Genomic DNA, 21,929 nt, shown 5'->3' on the forward strand with positions numbered 1-21,929 from the left:
ATACGTATATATATGTATTTATAATAATATTGTAGTAGCATTATATATATTCACTCTCATTTTTTTTTTTCTTTTTATTTTATATATTTTTTTTTCTTTCATATTTTTTATAATCATTTCATTACCTTTTTTTTTTTTTTAATTTTTCATTTTCATTTTTTTTTTTTCCTTTTTTTTTTTTTTTTTTCCCTTTTATATTCATTAATCAGTTCTATGAATTATATTTGATTTTAATTTTTTAGCCTTTAAAATTGTTAAATTATTCACATATTAATAAAATATTATATATATATATTTATGTATATTACTTTTTTTCATTTTTAATAAAAATACATATTATATATATATATATATATATGTTTATATTTGTATTTATTTACATATACATACTTATATTATTATTTATATGTATATATATACAATATACGTACTATATATAAATCTTCTAATTATATACAGTACTGTTAAAACAAAGTATCCTTAGTGTACTCTGTTTTTAAAATGTAAAATGGTGGATTCACCATCAAGAAAAAGAGCTTTGATTACTTCAGAAGATAAAAAAGAAAAAAAAAATATGGTTAGCAAAAAAAATAGCAACGCCCTTGAAGAATCTGAAAATATTGAGGAAGCTATTGATAGTGTAATAAATGACAAAAAAAATAATGAAGCTATGAAAAAAGAGAAAAAAAAGAAAAAAGAAAAAAAAAATAAAGATAATGATGTAGATAAAGATAATGAGGAAGAAGATGAAGGAAATGAAGAGGATACATTAAAAAAATTTTCAGTTGATACTAGTGAGAACGATGACGATAAGGATGATGACGATGATGATGATGATGACGACGACGATGACGATGACGACGATGATGATGAGGATGATGATGATGAGGATGATGATGATGAAGATGATGATGACGATGAAGATGATGAAGAAGATGAGGACGATGATGAGGATGATGATGAGGATGAAGATGATGACGAGGATGAAGATGATGATGAGGATGACGATGATGACGATGATGATGATGAAGAGGAAGATGAGGATGAAGAAGATGATGATGATGAAGATTTTGAAGATATGGATGATGACGAAGATGATGATGAAGATGATGACGACGATGATGAAGACGATGAAGATGATGATGACGATGAGGATTTGGAAGTAGGTTCTAAAAAAGAAGGTGAATCACATACAAAAAAAGGTAGTGACGGCGAAGGATTTGACTAAATATGTATTAAAAAAAAAATAAAAAAATTGAATTATTCTTATCATTTATAACATATTTATAAATAATGGATATAAATATGCAAATATGTTTCTTTAAATTATATGGTTCTGTTTTTAAATGCTTATTTGTGTATTTTATATGTTTTCCTTCGATGTTGTAAATTTACATATATATATATATATATATATATATATATATATATATATATATATATATATTTATTTATTTATTTATTTATTTATTTATTTATTTATTTATTTATATATATATGTATATGCGTATATATTTATGCACGCACCTTATATATATGTATATATATATTTTTTTTTTATTAATATGGTTGTTCTACTTTTTATTTTTTTACGTTGCAATTTGAACATTTAAAATATTTTACATGTATCAAAAAAGCAAAAAAATCTATTTATTTAAAAAAAATACATTTAAAAATTAAATATAATGAAAGAATTTGAACATAGATGAAAAGTATTTAAAAATTTACTTTTGTCTTTCTGAATTGAGAAAAAGTATATATATATATATACGTCTATATATATATACATATATATATATATATATATATATATATATGTGTGTGTATATGTGTATGTAAGTATATATATATATATATGTATATTTTACACAGGTCTAACTATGTTTTTCATCCTTCTTTTTTTTTTTTACAACTATTTAAAAAAACTAAATATAAATTATACAGAAATGTTTTTAAAATAAATTTTTATCATATATATGAATTTTGCATTCACAGCATACTACTACATCATTGAAGTATTCGTGAGCATTTTGTATATATATATATATATGTGTTATTATAAATTATATTATATTTCTTAATATTTTTTTTTTTTTTTTTCTTAATATTATTCAAATGAACACTTACAAAAAAGGTACTCTATAAATAAAAGAATTTTCCCATTCTTTCATCCACGTAAATTTGTGTTCAAAGAGTAGAAAAGTTGCATCGACAGCTACTCGAATGTGTACGTGTGTACATATTTATATATACACTTAAATAGTAAGTAGTATAAAAAAGAATAATAAATGCATCGTGAAAAATGAAAAAAATAGTAAACAGGAAACGTAGGAGTTCTATTATAGTCTTTTGAGCTATGCTTTCTCATTGTAAAATATTTTCTGTTCATTATTTATCTTAATACGAACACGTGACACAACATTCAGAAAATACGTGTTTGTATTATGTTACATTATAAAATTTAGAATTAAAGATATAAAAAAAAAAAAAAAATTATATGAACTGTTCAGGAAGAATTTTTATTTGAAAAAAAAGATTGACATTTTAATAGGAAAGTTATTAAAAAAAGTAAATTACACTAAGAGAAAAAAAACAGAATGATTGATTAGCACATACATGCACATACATTTAAATATGGGGAAATCATGTTAATAATAGGAATCAAAATACTTTAAATGTTAAAATATATTCATAATAATTATATAAAATAATATTTTGTTTATGTAGTTTAATTAATAAAATATATCATTTCGGAAATGTTGAAAGTGTATTTTGTTTAAAAATAATTATGGATAGTTTATATTGAGGAACGGTGTAGCATTTCTGGTTAAACCCCCAATAATATAATATAGAATTTTATGCATATTTTAAAATATTTTTTTTTTTTTTTTTTCATTATATTTTATTTCTCAGTTTGTTTAAAATTTGTTAACAAGGAGCTAAAGATAATCTGTTTTTGTTTTTTTTTTTTTTTTTTTGTTTTTTCTCTAAAGATTACCTGTGAATATAATATATAATGACTGAGCAAGATAAAAAACAGGAAAAATTAAACTACAGCGATAAGGAGAAAATAAATACGGTATTGTGCTATAAATGTAAAAGGAACAATGCAGTAGTATGTACAAGAGAAAAGTCATGCAAAGATTGCTTTTTACATCTTGTAGAGTATACATTTAAAAATACATTAAGAGAAAAATGCTTATTTAAAAACAAAGGAAGAAATGATTTTCAAGTTGAACAAGAGATTGCACCAGAAAGTGATAATTATAAAAGGGATGACATTTCCTCTACACAATTTAGAGACCATGTACAGGTCAATGCCGATAAAATAGAAAATAATTATAAAAAATTAAATGAAGAAAAATGCCTGAACAAGACATGTGAAAAAGAAAAAAAAAAAGTGCACAACTTAAGCACACAAAAAAAAAAAAAAAAAAAAACAGCTATAGCATTTTCGGGAGAAATTTGTTCGTCTTTTCTTCTATTTTCATTTGTAAAATATTTAGAGAACATAAAAAATAGAAAAAATGATTTTATATTAATGAATGAACATTGCATTTTTAGTGAAATAATTTTCGTAGATATTTTTAACGATGAAAATTACATTTTTCACTTGATTATGACAATTGAGAATATATTGCACACATTAGAGAAAAATAAGGATATAAAAGGGAATAAAAGTAAAGAATCAAATTTAAAAAATTATGAAAATGGAAATAGTTTCTCATCAACAAACAATGATAAAAAAATATTGTTTATAGATGGAATATTTAGAAAAAAAATAAGCAAAATACATTTCGTGGTGTTGAAAAGTAATTATTTTATTAAAGAAAAATGTAAAATGGAGTTTACAATATATTACGATTTAGTAAAAAATGAAAAAAAAAATTATTATTTGAATTATATAAATGACATAATTATTTACAGTAACATTTTAAAATATTGCATAAATGAAAATATTAAGTGTGTACTTTTTGGAAATAACGCAAATAATATTTCAAATAAATCCTTTTTATATACAATATTTGGTAATGGTATAAATTTACCCATTTGTACCGCTTATATTGACAATAGATATAAGGATATTCATTTTATTAAACCACTGAAAGATTTATTAAACAAAGAAATATATATATATTGCTTTTACAAAAATATTACTTATTTACATAACACCGCGTTTTCACAAAACGTGTTATATAGAATTATAAACGATATGTTGTCTGCATTAGATGCCATGAATAATACGACTTCCATAATTAATAAAACAACCAATAATTTGATTAATCTGATGAGTTGCTGTAACAGTAGAGACCAAAGGATCTATGATGCTATGTGTCACTGTGTTTGTAAGAGTAGCGAAAGGAAAAGAGGTGATTCGAACACTGCTACAGGTGATGTTAACAGTACTGCTAAAGATAATGATAACGGTACTGATAACGGTATTGCTAAAGGTGGTGCTAATGTTACTGGCAATGGTACCACTAAAGGCGATAATGTAAGATCTGATAAAAAAATATTTTATTCCAAAGATGTAGAGGGAGAATCCTCAACTACCATCAATTATAAATATATGAAAGATTTCAACAATATTTCTGCATGCTTTATTTGTTTTGGTAATAAGGAAACAGTGGAAGAAACAAATTTTATAAAAAAATTGGACAAAGTTCAGTTAAGTAATATAAAAAAAATGAAATATTCTAATTTTATATGTTCAACTTGTTTGTGTATATTTTCATCTAATAATAGTTTTGTAAACCTTTTTAATGTTTTTTTTAATATTTGAATTTTTAAAGGTAAAATTTATTATTTATTTATATATGTTTTTTTTTAATTTTTTGCTATATACATTTACTTAATTGTTCAGCTTCCTACGTACTTTGCGTGTGTAAACATTTTTTTTTTTATTTATAATAATGCCAAATTTAATATCTGTATGATAGGGACTGCTGGTGTATATAAAATGAAAATTTATTCACTGTTACAGTTCATAATAAAAAAGAGAGAAAAAAAAAAATTAGAAGGTAATAAAATAGAATAAAACATAAGTCTATCAGATAATATATAAAAGTCGAGCATATTTACAGCCAGTCGTCGAAATTAACGTTAGGGTTTTTTACTTTCTCTGATTCTAGTTTATATTCTTCTGTATTTTCCTTATTTTCCTTATAAAGCAAAAAAAATAAAGAGGAACTATCATATCGCGTGTTTAAGTAAAGTGCGCATGGGCACGTATATATATATATATATATATACGTTTATATATGTGTTATGCGGGCGTATATTCGTACGAACATGTAGTACTACGTTTTTGTTTTTTTTTTTCTTGTTTGTTTATGTCTCACATTATCTTTGTTATTATCCTTGTATATGTGCATCCTAATTCTTCTCTTAATTTTTTGAATTTTGTTAAAATGTATATTTTCTCTGTAGTCTTCATACATCGCATTTTTTTGGTGCTTCAGGTGAATTTAAGGAGTTAATCATGTAGTGACGTGTGCATACGTGTGTACACATATATACATTTACACTTTTACACGCGTGTACATATACATACATTCTTAGGTGAACATAATTATGATGCATTATTTTCCTACCTGATTTTTATTTTTGTACATTTCAAAAATAGAAAATCTGTTCAGAGAGTCGAGGTCGCCTGTCCATAATTCAAATATATTCTTAAGGGAAAAAAAAACAGAAAAAAAAAAAATGTTATAAATATACTCACGTGCACAAACACAATTAATTGGAAAATTAGAAACTCTGATAGCTTAATGCTTTATATATACACACATTTTTAAATCTATATTTTTATGTATTGTGATACTTTGTTCATAATTTTGTTATTACATTGTAAATAATATAATTCTGATATGCATTAAAGAGAAATTTCTGAATTTGCTTAATTTCCTCTTGTTTATTAACATAGGGAAGAATACAATTTTCAAAGTATTTTAGCTCTCCTTCATTGTACACTGAAAAGGAAAAGGGAAAAGTAATCACATTGAAATAAAATAAAATATATACATAAATATTTTTTTATGACTGATGCAGATGTGTAAGTATAACAATCCAAGTTACGCTTCGCTACATTTTGTTAAATTTTGTCATATTTCGATTATTTTGTTATATTTTCCAATATTTTGATATATTTCGTTGTGTTTTGTTATATTTTGCTGCATTTTATTATATTTTTATTTAACTATTATTAAGGGGGAAATAAAAGAGAGGAATTTTTTGTCTTGCCAACTTAAACAATTCCTTTTTCTTGTTATTGTCAAGTTTTATTTCCCTAACAATGTTCTCCATGTCTTTCAGTTCTTCCTTTGAAACAAAAAGGCAGGATTAAGGGGTAAAATAAATCGAAGTAAAATGAAATGATGTACCATAAATTCAGATAAAATATATTGAAGTAAAATTAAATGATGTACCATAAATTCAGGTAAAATATAACGAAATAAAATAAAATGTTGTATCATAAATTCAGATAAAATATATTGAAGTAAAATGAAATGATGTATCATAGATTCAGGTAAAATATATTGGAGTAAAATGAAATGATGTATCATAGATTCAGGTAAAATATATTGGAGTAAAATAAAATGATGTATCATAGATTCAGGTAAAATATATTGGAGTAAAATAAAATGAAGAAAAATAAATTGAAGTATCTTAAAATGGAATAGCATAAATTAAAGTAAAAAATATAGAAAAAAGGATGTGAGTAAAAAGGCTGAAAAAATCTAATAAAGAAAAACGTAAACATGCATAAATGTAAGTATTATGTTCTTCCTTTCTGTCCTTTTAATAATTTACTGAGCTCGTTGCATAAACTTGGGACAAGTATTTATAGTTGACGAAGTTGGAATAAGAAAAATGTTGGGAAAAGTTCAATGCATCGTACATTATTCTTCTTTTCAGTTTAAGTCTTTCTTCGTTAGTCATGCTAGAATAATTCTTTTCATAATTTTTATTTATGTTCTTAACCCCTAAATACATCCTTGTCTTTTCCGTTTCAGCAATATAAAAATGGTATTATAATGTGTATAAATGGTATTATAACGTGTATAAATGGTATTATAACGTGTATAAATGGTATTACAACGTGTATAAATGGTATTATAATGTGTATAAATGGTATTATAATGTGTATAAATGGTATTATAATGTGTATAAATGGTATTATAATGTGTATAAATGGTATTACAATGTATATAAATGGTATTACAACGTGTATAAATGGTATTATAACGTGTATAAATGGTATTACAACGTGTATAAATGGTATTATAATGTGTATAAATGGTATTATAATGTGTATAAATGGTATTACAATGTATATAAATGGTATTACAACGTGTATAAATGTTATTCTAACAACTATCGTTCTGTTAAGGTTAAACTTGGCTATTCTGCAAATAAAAGAAAATGTGGACAAACAATTAAACGTAATTACTCACATATGCCCGTAAATATTTGCTTATGTAGTATATATATTACATATGTATGTATATATATGGGTGTATAAATTTACATGTATATATATTTTTACGTGTATACATTTATGAGTATATATTTACGTGTATACATATTCACCTCACAAATATAAGTATTACGTGTTAACTTTTCACAAATTGTCTTAATTTAAGTTTTTTTTTTTTTAACGAGTTTACTTACAAATTTGCTGAGTAACATTTGTTGTCCCCTTATAAAAAAAAAAAAAAATTAAAATAAAGTATAAAGAGTTTTTATCTCTTTTTGATTTGTTATGTTAAACAGAGAACCAGGCGTTACCTAATAGTGCAGTATGCTAATATGTGCAAAGGGAAATGTTAAAAAAAAAAATATAGAAAATCGTTAAAAGCATGTACATTTGCTGTGGTGATGGTAAAGATAAAAAATGGGGGGAAAAAAAATATTTACATATATTTACGTATTATGTACATTTGTACATGTATATGTAAATATTACACAGAGAATATACTACGAAATTGAACGAATTGGCTGCTACCGTTAATATATGCGCTTATACATATTAATAATGTTATAGTTGGAAAGTTGTATTAATTAAAAAAAAAAATTGCAAAATAAATATTGGCTAAAATTATATGGACCATAACAGAGTTGAACCAAGTGAAATATAAATAAATTAAACAGAATAACAAAGAAGATGATAACTGCATAAACGAAATAATGTAATTACAAAACGGGGTAATAACCCTTTGCAAGCTAATATGGGCATTTTGAAAAATAAATTCAAAATGCGTGTTAGTGGGCATGAGTCGTGTGAAAGTTTAATGTGTAAGTTGGGGTGCACGTACATAAAAGAGATAACGCTTATTAAAAGGGTAACAAATAATAAACAAATAAAAAAAAATAATAATAAAATAAAGTAATAAAATAAAGTAATAAAATAAAGTAACATATACATATGCGCACGCATATATACTAGAGTTCGCAAAATGGCGCCTTAATTAGACAAAGACGTTTTCATCTTGTTATGAAACTTAAATGAGAGAAAAACAAAAAAAATTGATATAATAGATACACATGACGAAATAAAAAATGGAAACAGTTGATTTTCTATATAATAATAGCTATATATAATAGGTGAAATTGTCAAAGATAAATATCTAAAAAAGGATACTATACTTTGTGAAAACAGTTGATCATTCTTAACAAAAAATAAGGAAATTATTGTTGGTATTATTGGCTCAATATACGCATAAGAGCATGAATGAATAAAACAAATGCTGATATATTGAAAAATTAAATTGTAATATTTTATGCTATGGTATGTTAATAATATTCCTGTACTTTGTATAAGCAATCCTATTATTGCCGTGCCTGAAGGATAAGTGTATTTACAAAATGGGAAATTGTATAATGACACATTTTTTAAAAATATAAATATGGAATAAATGCGTAAACACATATATGCAAAAATACATAAAATAAAAACAAATCAACATATTTATCGAAAAATTGTTAATAGCATTTCAAAACTTAAAAAAGCGGAAAAGTTGTATGTTCAGGCATTTTCGAAAAGGCGTCATATATATGTATTAATATATATATATATATGTATTAATATATATATATATATATATTGCATACGCTAGTACATTCAAGCACACTCACATGCATGCATGAATAAATCTTTACATACCATCATAACCAAAATATTTCAAAATATACGAGAAGGAAAAGTACTGATAAAAGATCATTATGATTCCACTCAGAGATACAAAAACGCTAATTTGTATTTGCTTATTATCTGTTAAATGGAGAAAAAAAAAAAAAAAAAATATATCTTCCATGCTTCTTCGCATATCTTAAATTTGCACCATTTGCGGTACTTGTATGAATACCTAAATACATACACATATATATATATATATATATAGGCACAAGTACGTGGGAATGCAAATATGTATGGTCTACCCGATGAGACGTTGTCGTTGTAGAACACAAAAAAAATGTTGCTCATTAAATTTGACGAGAAAGCTGAGGTAAATCTAAATAAACAAATTGAAAGCAAACATTTGAATTTATATGTACGGGTAGCATTAACAAGTGCATGTAACTTTTCTTTTACATATAATGTAATTCTTGAAATATAAAAATGATCGTTTTTTCTTAAAAATTGTTGATATGATATATCTGAAAATTCTTCATTATAATAATTAAAAAAATTTTCCTTGTAACCCGCTTCCGACGAACTCCTTTTGTTGTTTAACCGGTAGCTATTAATACTGCTTTCCCCTTTTTTAAAACCATCTGTGATGGGTTTATTATATAAATTTTTACTTCTATCATTGCGATCATTTGTATTGCCATAGCTATCACCCTTCCTCAGTTCTGACCATGCAAAATTGTTCTTGGCTTGCTTATTCCTACTCGTAAGAACATTTTCTGAACATTTATCGACATTTAAGTTATACTGTGCTTCTTCACCCTCTAAGCGATTTACCCGAAGAATACTCCTTTGAATATTGTTTTGATTTTGTGTTAGTAACTCACTTGATATGGTAAGAATAATAATAAGAGATACAATTAATCCTAATGTGTTAAAATTTAGAATAACTTGAAAATTACATATAGTTAAAAAAAAAGAAGATAATAATGGACCAAATATAATACCAATAGCATTAAAAATATTTATATATGTATAATATATACATACATTAGTATCTACTAAATCGTTTATTATAGCATTAACAACTACAATAAATACTGAACTACCTCCACAAATAATTCTATTAATTACTAATAATGTAAAATTTAATTTAATATAAAATAAATACATTCCTATTAAGTTAAATATGATTAGAAATACCAAAATATGCTTCTTATTTATTGATGAGAAAAAACCTATTATTAAACACATAACACATTGAGACAACGAATAAAAACTTAGTAATATCCCTAATTCTTTTACTTCTATATCATAGTAATTTAATATATAAAATGGTAACAGTGGTTGTAAAAACGATTCAAATAATGTTTTTATAAAAACAGACAGTAAGATTTTAAACAACGTATTTTTCTTAATTTTTTCGTATTCTTCATTATCATAAAACAGATTCTCCTCATCCTTTTGCAGTTTCATTCTATATATTTTTTTTTTCTCATTTAGTTATATGCTTTTTTTTAAAAAAAAAAAAAAAAAAAACTGCACATATGTACTATGTATATACATAAACTTACATATATACATATATACACATGTATATACACATATATATACACATATATATATATATATATATATATATATATATATATATATATATATATATATGTATATATGTATGCCCGTACACAAGCATGCAATTATGCAATTAAATCAATAGGCCAATAATTCTATACTAATTTTCATATATATATGCATCTAAATTTACATGCACATATAAATATATATACGATTACACATGTACGCATGTAAAAATTTATGCAAGTACCCATGTACATATATAGCTATAAGCCAACTTCTTCCCAGTAATGCAATTTTGTCGGTTACTCATAGAGCTGTGTATCGCTCAAAAAAAAGTTAAGCTTACTTTGTTACGATATTTTTTTACAAGGATGCAATGTATTTATATATATATATATATATATACTTATTTGTGTGTATGCATATATATGTAATTCTACGTATATAAGCACACCTATGTGCTGTATGCCTAGGTCGGTGTACTCCTACCTATGTTTTCATACCCAATGTAAAATTATATCGGTGTATTCATACCGTCCATTCACATCTATAACTCATATCATATATTCAAATGCAACACTCTTATCTCCCAGTCAATCACATATTTATGGATGCAACAGTATCGGCGCATACACATACATGTATTTAAACAAGCTCCTTTCCTAGGACTCACTAGCACAAAATGTCTCAGAGCAAACTAATCAGATTCTTGATTTATTTTTCAAAAAATAAAAATGAGCAAAATTATAATTTGCAAAAAAAAAATTTTTTAATTTTTTCAAAAAAAAATATTATCAATTTTAAATTTAAAATTATTTTTAAAAAATATTTTTTCAAAAAAATTAAAAATAGAATGTAACAATATTTTTAAACTTATACCTCAAACATTTATTTCACAAGAAATAAAAGAAACACTTATAAATCTCTAAAATAATTTCAATAAAAACACAAAACATCCAACTTAATTATTCAAATAAAAAGTTTATGAATAAAAGAAACAAATAATTTACTTATAACATTAAGAAAATTATGAAAAAAAGATAAACTTCTACATGTTTATATCTTTTTAAGCATTATTATAAGTATTTAGGTATATATGTATATACCTTTTTTGAGTATACTTAAGTATATAAAAATTTATATGTATATGCACATAAAAATAAAGTTACATAAAAATGTATGCTTATATATATTTATATATGCATATAAAAATATAATTGCATAAAGATATATATAAATAGATATGAATTTAGATTAAAATTTATTTAAATAGAAATATTACATAAAAATATATGTGTATAAATATATACATGTATATGTATATATTATGAAGCTTCATAGGCGCAGTAACATACATAATACATATATAAATATATATTTGCGAGTAAAAATATTATACATGTACGTTAAGTAGGTAGATGTGCTAAAATTTTAGCAAAAAATTCCAAGCCACTGTGAAGTACCGCATGGTATGACAGAACAGAGAGTAAAAAAAAAAAAAAAAAAAAAAAGAGTAAAACTAAAACTAAAATAAATTTAAATATATTTAATTGTAAAAAAAAAAAAAAAATACATTTTAAAAAAAGATACACCCAAATAAGAAAGAATAATCAAGTTAAAAGAAACGTAAAAAAAACAAAAAAAAAACACAAATTTTTATTAATAAAGTCCAGAAATAGTTGCATTAGTAGTCTCAAGATAATTCACGTGTACATTTTAAGAACATACAAAAGCAGAATAATACGTTTCTTTTAATACTTGATTCAAACGGGGTAAAGTGATGAGTGTCCTTATTATTAATCGTATATATATATGCATATGTATATGCTACATACATGCATGCATACATACTTATATGCATGCTTAAATACATGTATACGTAAATACGTAACATTTATAAATACATAACATATATTCATATGTATATTCATACATACATCATTACATACACAGTACATGTGTACGTAGAAACACAATTTATGCCTATACAAAACAAATAATAGAAATAATACTGGTACTACGTGAAAAATACATGTATTAAAAAAAAAAAGCCCTGTATCTTCAAGAGAATGTGCAAGAGATATATTTTGCTGATGATACTTTTTTCTTTTTGATGTATTAAAAAGAAATTGAAATACATATTTTTTTTTTTTTTTTTTTCATTTTTATACCTCACTTTTGCGACGTTTTTAAGTATTTTTTCCCCAATTTTTGAGCCTTTTTTGTCCCATTCTTAAGTATTGTTTGCCTTATTTTTAAGTAATTTTTGCCCCATTTTTAAGTGATTTTTACCCCATTTTAAATTAATTTTTACCCCATTTTTAAGTGATTTTTACTTCATTTTTAAGTGATTTTTACTTCATTTTTAAGTGATTTTTACTTCATTTTTAAGTGATTTTTACCCCCAATAGATTTCCATTTATTGATTTTTTCTAAATAGGTGTGTAACTGTTGCCCCGTTTTAGTAATATTCTGCTTAATGTTTTCGTCTGTATGATTTTTAAGAATCGTATGGCACCTATCGAATATTTTCCGTTGTTTATATTTATACATATACACAGATGTGTATTAATGCACACGTAAATACACATACAAATAATACTCGTCGCACTGTAGTGAACTTGTAATAACATCCGAGTACTCCTGTGCAGGTAATATACTCACATAGTATCGTGTCTACATCTGCATTCATTTGCGAACGCATAACAACACCGTAATATACAAACATAGGAACATTTCTATTATAGCAAAAAGAAAAGGGGGAAATTATAGTTTAAGTTAGCAAACAAAGAGCCGATATACATATATAGCGTGGGTATATATATTTGCTTGAGTACATATACAGCGTGGGTATATATATTTGCTTGAGTACATATACAGTGTGGGTATATATATTTGCTTGAGTACATATACAGCGTGGGTATATATATTTGCTTAAGTACATATACAGCGTGGGTATATATATTTGCTTGAGTACATATACAGCGTGGGTATATATATTTGCTTGAGTACATATACAGTGTGGGTATATATATTTGCTTGAGTACATATACAGCGTGGGTATATATATTTGCTTAAGTACATATACAGCGTGGGTATATATATTTGCTTGAGTACATATACAGCGTGGGTATATATATTTGCTTGAGTACATATACAGCGTGGGTATATATATTTGCTTGAGTACATATACAGCGTGGGTATATATATAGCTTGAGTTTATACACAACTTGAGTACTCCTATAACGCAAGCGCGCGAACATAAATATACACAAAACACGGGGATACTAGAGAATAAAGGGAACATACTCAGAATGGATGTCTTTTGCATTTATACGTCCGGCGGGAAATTGTTAACGGAACATATATACGACAATCACATGAGGAATAGAAGCTTGCATAATAACTATTTGCATAACAACTTGAAGTCCATCATAACGCAGAATAAGCAAAGCACGAATAATCAATGCATGTTGTTTCTTAGAGAAAAGGAAAAGGATAGTGTATTATTGGGGTGTTATTACAATAGTTTTGTGTATATAGTTAAGAGGGACAATTTATTTTTTATATCATTGAAGAGGAATGAAAACAATCCAGGGTTAATTGTTGAGGTAATTCAAGAAATAGTTATAAGCATAAAGAAGTATTTTAACACGGATTGTTTAACTGAGCATATATTTATAAGGAACTATTCATCTGTAAATTTTTTAATAAATGAAATTTTAGCACAAGGAGGAAAGCCTAGTTTGTTTGTTGATTCTATTTTGAGAAGTTTGGTTAAAAGTGAGTGTACTATATTAAATGAAACGTTAAGATATGCACCCATACCAAGTAACTTATATAATATGATTTCACAGAGGAGAAATAATTATTACATGTTGGGTGATACGGATGATGAGAATAACATCAATAGTAGTTATAGCAATGGGAATAGTATAAACTCAATTGATGCATTGAATGTTTTTTGGAGATCGAACAACATAAACTATTCTATAAATGAGATTTTTATAGATATAATCGAGTATGTACATTGTATTGTATATAATAATAACTACTTGCTTCATTATGCTGTTCAAGGTAATGTACATATCAGATGCAACATAAATGGTTTCACCTTGATTAAGCTGTATTTTAATATGGACATAGATTTAAGTAAGTCTATTGTACACTTTACTGTTAGATATGATAGATTATATAACACAGATGGTACAGAAAATGAAAGGAATGTCTTATATTTTGTGCCTTTAAATGAAGAGTATATACTTATGAAATATTATGATTTCCGTCAACTAGTGCATCAGAGAACTAATATTTTGGGTTACACCTCAAGATTCCCGTATGACGCATCGGAGCAGTTAACGGATGTTTTAAATATCCAGAGTGAAGCTGTGCCAACTGCTGAATATAGAACTACTGAGGAAGTTGAGAATTTCCAGAGGACAGTAAGTGAGGTCGACGAGCCCAATATACAAGAAGGTGGTGGGGAAAATATACAGAGGGAGTTTTCCCCCGCTGTTTTGGAACAAGCTCATGAGAATGAGGGTGCAGTCGGGAAGAATACGGATGAAAATGATGAAGATGAAAATGATGAAGATGGAAAGAATGCAGATATGAAGAATGCAGATATGAAGAATGCAGATATGAAGAATGCAGATATGAAGAAGGCAGATATGAAGAAGGCAGATATGAAGAAGACAGATATGAAGAAGGCAGATAAAAAGAAGTTAGATAGAAAGAAGGCAGACAGAAAGAAGGTAGATAAGAAGAAGGGAGACAGAAAGAAGGCTGATAGAAAGAAAGAGGATGCGAAAGATATGTTTATGAATAATTCTGTTGTGGATGATGAATGTAAGAATATGGGGGTTGATTCGTTTTTGGCGCAAAGTGCCAAAGGGGAAACTGCCGACACTGATGTGAGTAGTCAAAGATACATCTTTAAGGAATACTCCGATGAGGGAAGTAATGATCAAGAAGAGGTTGGTCAAAGGTACATTTTTAAGGAGTACTTCGATGAGGAAAACAGTGCTGAGAAACAAGCCGATGAGGAAAACGGTGCAGAGAAACAAATCGATGAAGGAAACACTGCTGAAAGACAGATCAGTGGACCACGCATCAGTGCAGAAGATTTTATCACAGGAAGTATGACCGAGGGTTACAGTGCAGAAGCAACTGTTAATAGTAATGAGGAGTACGTTTTCAAAAACTATGACGATGATGATATAATAAATAATAGCAATGACGCGGAAGATAATGAATCTGCAAGTAATAATAACAGTTTCGACTATATGGAAAGCAGAGAAAGAATAAACCTAAATAATGATATGAATAGTTATATTGTATATAATAGACCAAATGAAAAATTCAAATTGCCGATTATTGTAAAAGGTAATGTGCAGTATATAGAATCAGAACATATGTACAAAATGAAACTGAAGGTCTTTTTCTATAATGTTGGTACAGCGCACAATAGTAATTTATTATTAACTCACTATGAAGATATTTGTCTAAGTATCCCTGTGCACAATTTTATATGTTCAGTTAGTTTTCGTAGTGAAATAGGGCATATGGTATATAGAGATGATATAAAATCAGTTGTATGGCATATCGAAAATGTTATAGATGTTAACATACCTGTATCAGCAACTATATCTATGCAAATAAAGCGTTCTGAGAATACAGAATTACCTCTACATATTGATAACAGCATCCATCCATTAGTCTGCAATTGTAATGGACTTTATGATCACTGTATATGTGCCCATGCTTTCACTTATTGGAATAATAATACTTTGATATACTCTACTTTCAACTTTTCTGTTTTTGCTAGCTTAAAAATTAAAGGCTTTTCAGTTACTGGAAGAAAAGTAAACAGAATAGAAGTTGTTGAACCTCAAAATTTAAGTGTACAGAAAAGATGTAGATATGCTACTGTCTTTAATAATATAGAGTTTAGACTTTAAAAAAAGGTAAGTGTAGTAGTGCAATGGGATATACATTTCATGTAGATAAAAAAAAAAAAGGAGGGAAGGGGGAAAGAAACTGAGTGTGTGAGGAAGTGTTGATCGGAAGGTATATGTATATATATATGTATATATATATATATATATATATAGGTAGATAGATATAGATATATGTTATATATATGGAACGTATATTAAAAAAGCACATACAATAAAAGACGAAGAAATATGAGAGAGTAAAAAGGAGCCAAGCGCGATATTTTAGAAATGGTAGTGTTAACGTTAGCGTTTGAATTATGCTGTCTGTTTATTAAATTAAAATAATTTATCGTTATTTTTATTTTATTTTATTTTTTCCTCCTTGCTTTCTGGCTGTGTGCTAATCACAGATGCTTTCCTTTGGCTAATATTTTGGATTCTGTTAAAAATAGCCAACCAAATTAAGAAGAACAAAAAAAGGAAATATAATCTGTGTATTTTCATAGCTAGAAAAAAAAAAAAAAAAATAGTAGTTGTATGCAGTTACAGATATATATATACAGACGTGCTTCACAAATACCTAATTTTATTGTATTTTCAAGATCTTGAGTGTCGTCAACCCTATAATAGCGGCACATAAAAAAATGAGAGGAAAATAGCGAGCAGTTAAAATTTTAAGTAGTCAAAATTTTGAATTGTGAATTAGTTCGACAGTAGAAGTTGAAATCGAAATCGTTCTTTATTTATGCACATACTCTACAATGCTACATTGTATTGTACTGTATTGTGCTATATTACACTATTTTATGTTATAATATATATTCAAATATTCATTTTATCAATTCATGCACTTTTAAATGCAATATAGTTATACTGTAGTTTTACCTTATGGCTATATTACATTTTTTATTTTATTTTATTTTTTTTTTTTTTACCTGCACATGTTCTTGTGAAAGTCAACGTTTTTATACAAGTTTATAATTTCCAAAAATTCTAAAGACTAAAAAAAAAAAAAAAAAAGAAAAGGTAAATAAAATGATTGTAGTTTAAATTATCCCCTTTGTGTATATGCGTGTCACTGTGTACGCAACTATGTACATACCTTATAGGACCTGCTAATATGTCCATTTTCCCTCTTTTATTTGGCATTAAAAAAAAAAAAAAAAAGAAAAGAAGAAAAGAAGAAATAAAAAATAAAAAATAAAAAATAATAAAAAAAGATCATTTGAAGTTGTAAAACTGTTATGCACATTGAAAGTTTTATTTCCAAATTATTAATTTGTTATTTTATTTGTTTTATTTTTTATTTTATTTTTTTTTACGTTTTTCTGAGTAATTTTCATGAGGATCTCAATTGTTACTTTTAAATTTTTTATATACTGCAACATGTCTTCGTTTGAGTGAAACTCCATCATATCCTGCAAGAGATCGTCAGGGTGAATGTGCAGTCGTAGTATATACTGATATATGCCAACGTTTGTGTATTGGGACCGATATAAATACTGGAACATTCATATTTGCACACACATATATATATATACATATGTATATATGTTCATATGTATTTATGTTCACATTTATGTGTGAACAAAATATCCTATGCGTTTGCATCTAATCTATGCGCAGAAGGTTGATTACCTCCATATTTATAGAGTGGAAATAATTATTTTGTTTTTCCAAAAATTTTTTTATTTTGTCCAATTTTATATTAATGTCTTCTAATTCTTTTTCGCTTCAATTGAGAATGGCGAAGAATTGTACAGCAAGATAAGTAATAAAAAGGTGAAAGGAATATAAAGAATTTTATTTATGATTATGTATATATATTTGTATTAAATTTTTTTTTTTTCATTGAAGTCTCTTTTTTATAAAGCAATATATATAAACCTTGCAAATACGAGCTTGTAGAGGTCGTATATATCCTCTGATATTTTTTCCTTTTCCTAAAGTGAAAGAGCAACACAGGAAAATAGTCGCGTTCGTGTTAATATATATACGTATGTATGTATGTATGTATGGATGTATATACGTTTATACATGTATATACTTAGATCTTCATACGCATATATATATAAGATTACATATACATGTGCAAATATTTCCAATTCATTATTACATTTAGGATTTTTTTCCTCAATATGTTTTTATCTTCTGAAAAAGTGTTTATGATTTCATTGTTTAAGCTTATGTATTCCTTAATGGTATCCTGAGTAATACAAAAAAGGAGGAAAAAAAAAAAAAAGAAAATTATATTATAATGAATGAAATGGAAACGATTGAAGCATTGGAAAGTCATGGAAAGGATAAAAAAAAAATGTAATGATCCTCCTTTTGCAAAAAGGGAAGAAAAAGAATAAGTTTAAGTTAGTATGAACAGAGGTGATAGTTTAATTTTTATTTTACTTCAAGTCTCTTCTGCGATAACTCTTCCTCTTTTTGTAATAAATTTTTTTTATTTTCAATGTCTAGGAACTTTTGATTTATGTCGTAAATGTCCGTAACTCCCTGAGAGTTAATATTTAGGTGAAATGAAAAAAAAAAAAAAAATTAAGGATTAAATAGGCTTATACGAGCATATATATACAAATACACAAGTATGCATTATTCGCTGCTTTATATTTTAAGTTTTTATATAATTCATATTAGTTCCTGAGTCTTTTCAAATTTGTCCATGTTCCCCATCTTCACATGGATATGTAGACGTTTATTTTGTTTATTCTTTCATTTATCTATTCTTTGTTTTTATTACTGTTGCTTCCCTCAACTTTGATATGGTAGCATATATATTGCTCGCATTTTCAAAAATGTTGGAGGCATTTAATTTTAGATAATTATTATACAGTAGATAGTAAATAAGAAGTTTCTTGAATTTTCTTTTTTCTTGCATCATTAATGCTATATCTGCGTTGTTTAACTTATTATTTTTGTATTCATTGATCATCTCCCTAAATAGAATAAAAAAGAAGAAAAAGAAAAAGAAATATTAATTAGGAATAGTACATGTCTTTTTTTATTTAACCTCTTCTATGTGCTCATCGTTCTAATGAAATAAACATTATCCTTGCATGCCATAAAAAGACAGAGAGAGAAACAACAGTTTTACATATATATATATGCAAGTATTTTTATACCTTCTTATCCTTAATATATTGCTGTGTTCCTTATTAACATTCATGTATTTAAGTATTTCTTCATTCTTGTTTTTGGCTTTTACAATTTCCTGCCAATAGGTAGATGCCACGTATAGAAGTGTGTGTTGCGCTTTTCTGCAATTCCCTTCTTTTTGCTTTTTTTCTTTTATCGCCTTCATGCGATATGCGCATATACAGATATATATATTCATATTTATATCTATACAGCATGTATATTACTTATGCCTGAAGTACTTATTTTACCGTTTTTTTCTCATCAATGGATTTCCTCAAATTTTTATTTTCTGACGTGATTTTCCTGTTGTTCAAAGGGGAAAAGGAAAAATTAGGGTGAACTAGGAACACCAGTATACGTATATAGGGAGTAATATGGGTATTCTCACGTTTTAGGATATTTTTTTTTATATACTTCCTTCTTTTTATTACTGTATGTTATTATGAAGCTGTCTTTCACTATTTTTTAAACTATTTACAGTTCTTTCTAAGGAATTTAAATAGAAGTATAATAACTTCTTTTCTTTCTGTTTCGAGTAAAAGGAACAGAAATAGACATTGTTAAGTGGTTTATGCATATAATTTTCAATTTGGAATTTGTTAACGACTTACACATGTATATATGTATGGACATATGTGCATACATATATATATATGTTTAACTAGTACCTTCACCCTTTGTAGCATTATTTGGTACGTATATTTAGAATGCTTTAGATTTTCAAATTTGTTTAATATCTCCTCATTTTTCGCTTTCAGTTCATCATATTCCTTATTTGGGAACCCATAAGGGTGTGTATGTATAATGGTATATATATATATACATACACATACATATATATATTTATGTTTATGTGTGAATTTTTCAGGTATTTCCATTCTATGTGCATATACAAACAATGGCTGAAACTAATTTATAAGCCTCTTATTATTACAATTTTTTGTTGTCCGAGGGAAATTTTGTTTAGTTTTAATTCTCTATTTAATAATTCCAAATTTTTCTATATTAAAAGTAAAGCAAACTTATGTAGAGGAAAGTATATTTCAAAGTATTTCTTCATGCACTTTCGCTATGAGTTGCTCTTATTTGTTATGTTTTATTTTGATTTATTTATTTTTTTTTTTTTTTTGTTTTATCTTCTTTCTTCGATTTATTTGTTCTATTCGTTTTATTTCTCTGTATTAGCGTTTTACCTTGGTATTCTCATATTTACTAAATGTTGATTCCCCCTTTTCTTTTATGAAGTTAAATTTCTTCTTTACAGAATAAACAATATCCTCGGTATTTTCATTAAGCTTTTCATTGTCTTTCTAAAAAAAAAAAAAAACAGTAAAAGAGTTTGTTGCTTATATAAAGAAAACTCCTCATCTGCTGATACCTCCTCGAAAAAGGATGGTAGTTATAGTTTACTAATAAAATTACTTCGTATGTTCTTATATACATATATATGTGTATATATATGTACTAACGTATTCTTCTGTTGTTTTATATATTGTACTTTATAAAAGGGAACTAAATCCTTTAGATTAGTTAACTTATCGCTGTTTTGATTTTTCATTTTTGATTTTTCATTTCTGAATTATTTCTATTTTTTTTTTTTTTTTAATAGTCTAATTCATCTTATTATATGGGTAACGTAGTAAAAGAGAAGGATTAAAGGAAAAAAAAACAATGCTAATAATAATTATATTTTAATTAAGCTCTATTTTTATGGATATAGATACGTGTATGCGAACATATAGGGATATGGGATATTCCGAGCACAGGAGTAATATTAACACTTTTTATATTTTTTATATTATTATTTACTGATTTATACACATTACATTCACCACATCTGTCATCGATTTCGTTCATTCGTTTTGTTTCGTTTCGTTTTTTTCCTTTTTTTTATGCTCCTCTTTAATTACAAAAAAAATTATTTTTTAAAAAAAATTAGACAAGATAAGTACAAGAGATATATAAGCAGTTAGACAATTTATCACCATATGAAACTGAAAAAAAGTGTTTGTTTGTTTGTTTTTTTTTCCTTTTTTTTTCTCCAATTTATTGCTATGTAGACTTAGCATTTTTAAAAAATAGGTTCGGTTTGGAAGATTTTTGTTTGATTACATATTTCGCATTAACTG

The 21,929-nt window shown here is 26.0% G+C and overlaps 6 protein-coding genes across 6 annotated transcripts; 3 read left to right on the forward strand and 3 right to left on the reverse strand.

Annotated features, from left to right (window-relative positions):
- Window positions 1-508: 508 nt before the first annotated feature.
- Window positions 509-1,228, forward strand: PmUG01_12075900 (conserved Plasmodium protein, unknown function; the record flags this gene model as incomplete). Its single annotated transcript, XM_029007004.1, has 1 exon — window positions 509-1,228. One exon carries the CDS (start codon window positions 509-511, stop codon window positions 1,226-1,228), a length of 720 nt encoding a protein of 239 aa, XP_028863437.1.
- Window positions 1,229-3,016: 1,788 nt separating this feature from the next.
- On the forward strand, window positions 3,017-4,783 carry NCS2 (cytoplasmic tRNA 2-thiolation protein 2, putative; the record flags this gene model as incomplete). Its single annotated transcript, XM_029007005.1, has 1 exon — window positions 3,017-4,783. One exon carries the CDS (start codon window positions 3,017-3,019, stop codon window positions 4,781-4,783), a length of 1,767 nt encoding a protein of 588 aa, XP_028863438.1.
- A 295-nt stretch (window positions 4,784-5,078) lies between these two features.
- Window positions 5,079-6,996, reverse strand: PmUG01_12076100 (conserved Plasmodium protein, unknown function; the record flags this gene model as incomplete). The annotated part of the gene is made up of 6 exons (XM_029007006.1): window positions 5,079-5,162; window positions 5,343-5,456; window positions 5,595-5,675; window positions 5,848-5,972; window positions 6,201-6,321; window positions 6,814-6,996. The coding sequence occupies 6 exons, from the start codon at window positions 6,994-6,996 to the stop codon at window positions 5,079-5,081; spliced, it is 708 nt and encodes a 235-aa protein (XP_028863439.1).
- A 1,471-nt stretch (window positions 6,997-8,467) lies between these two features.
- MFS6 (major facilitator superfamily domain-containing protein, putative) lies at window positions 8,468-10,609 on the reverse strand (the record flags this gene model as incomplete). The annotated part of the gene is made up of 3 exons (XM_029007007.1): window positions 8,468-8,844; window positions 9,167-9,274; window positions 9,442-10,609. The coding sequence occupies 3 exons, from the start codon at window positions 10,607-10,609 to the stop codon at window positions 8,468-8,470; spliced, it is 1,653 nt and encodes a 550-aa protein (XP_028863440.1).
- A 3,419-nt stretch (window positions 10,610-14,028) lies between these two features.
- PmUG01_12076300 (Adaptor complexes medium subunit family, putative) lies at window positions 14,029-16,674 on the forward strand (the record flags this gene model as incomplete). The annotated part of the gene is made up of 1 exon (XM_029007008.1): window positions 14,029-16,674. One exon carries the CDS (start codon window positions 14,029-14,031, stop codon window positions 16,672-16,674), a length of 2,646 nt encoding a protein of 881 aa, XP_028863441.1.
- A 383-nt stretch (window positions 16,675-17,057) lies between these two features.
- On the reverse strand, window positions 17,058-21,358 carry PmUG01_12076400 (conserved Plasmodium protein, unknown function; the record flags this gene model as incomplete). The annotated part of the gene is made up of 17 exons (XM_029007009.1): window positions 17,058-17,092; window positions 17,234-17,274; window positions 17,589-17,653; window positions 17,756-17,788; window positions 17,976-18,071; window positions 18,292-18,385; window positions 18,541-18,596; window positions 18,770-18,859; window positions 19,057-19,158; window positions 19,403-19,598; window positions 19,785-19,873; window positions 20,049-20,103; window positions 20,232-20,326; window positions 20,469-20,570; window positions 20,735-20,800; window positions 20,994-21,110; window positions 21,266-21,358. 17 exons carry the CDS (start codon window positions 21,356-21,358, stop codon window positions 17,058-17,060), a joined length of 1,425 nt encoding a protein of 474 aa, XP_028863442.1.
- Between the last annotated feature and the right edge of the window lie 571 nt (window positions 21,359-21,929).

The sequence above is a fragment of the Plasmodium malariae genome (genome assembly GCF_900090045.1).
Source record: "Plasmodium malariae genome assembly, chromosome: 12".
Classification (NCBI taxonomy): Eukaryota; Apicomplexa; class Aconoidasida; order Haemosporida; family Plasmodiidae; genus Plasmodium; species Plasmodium malariae.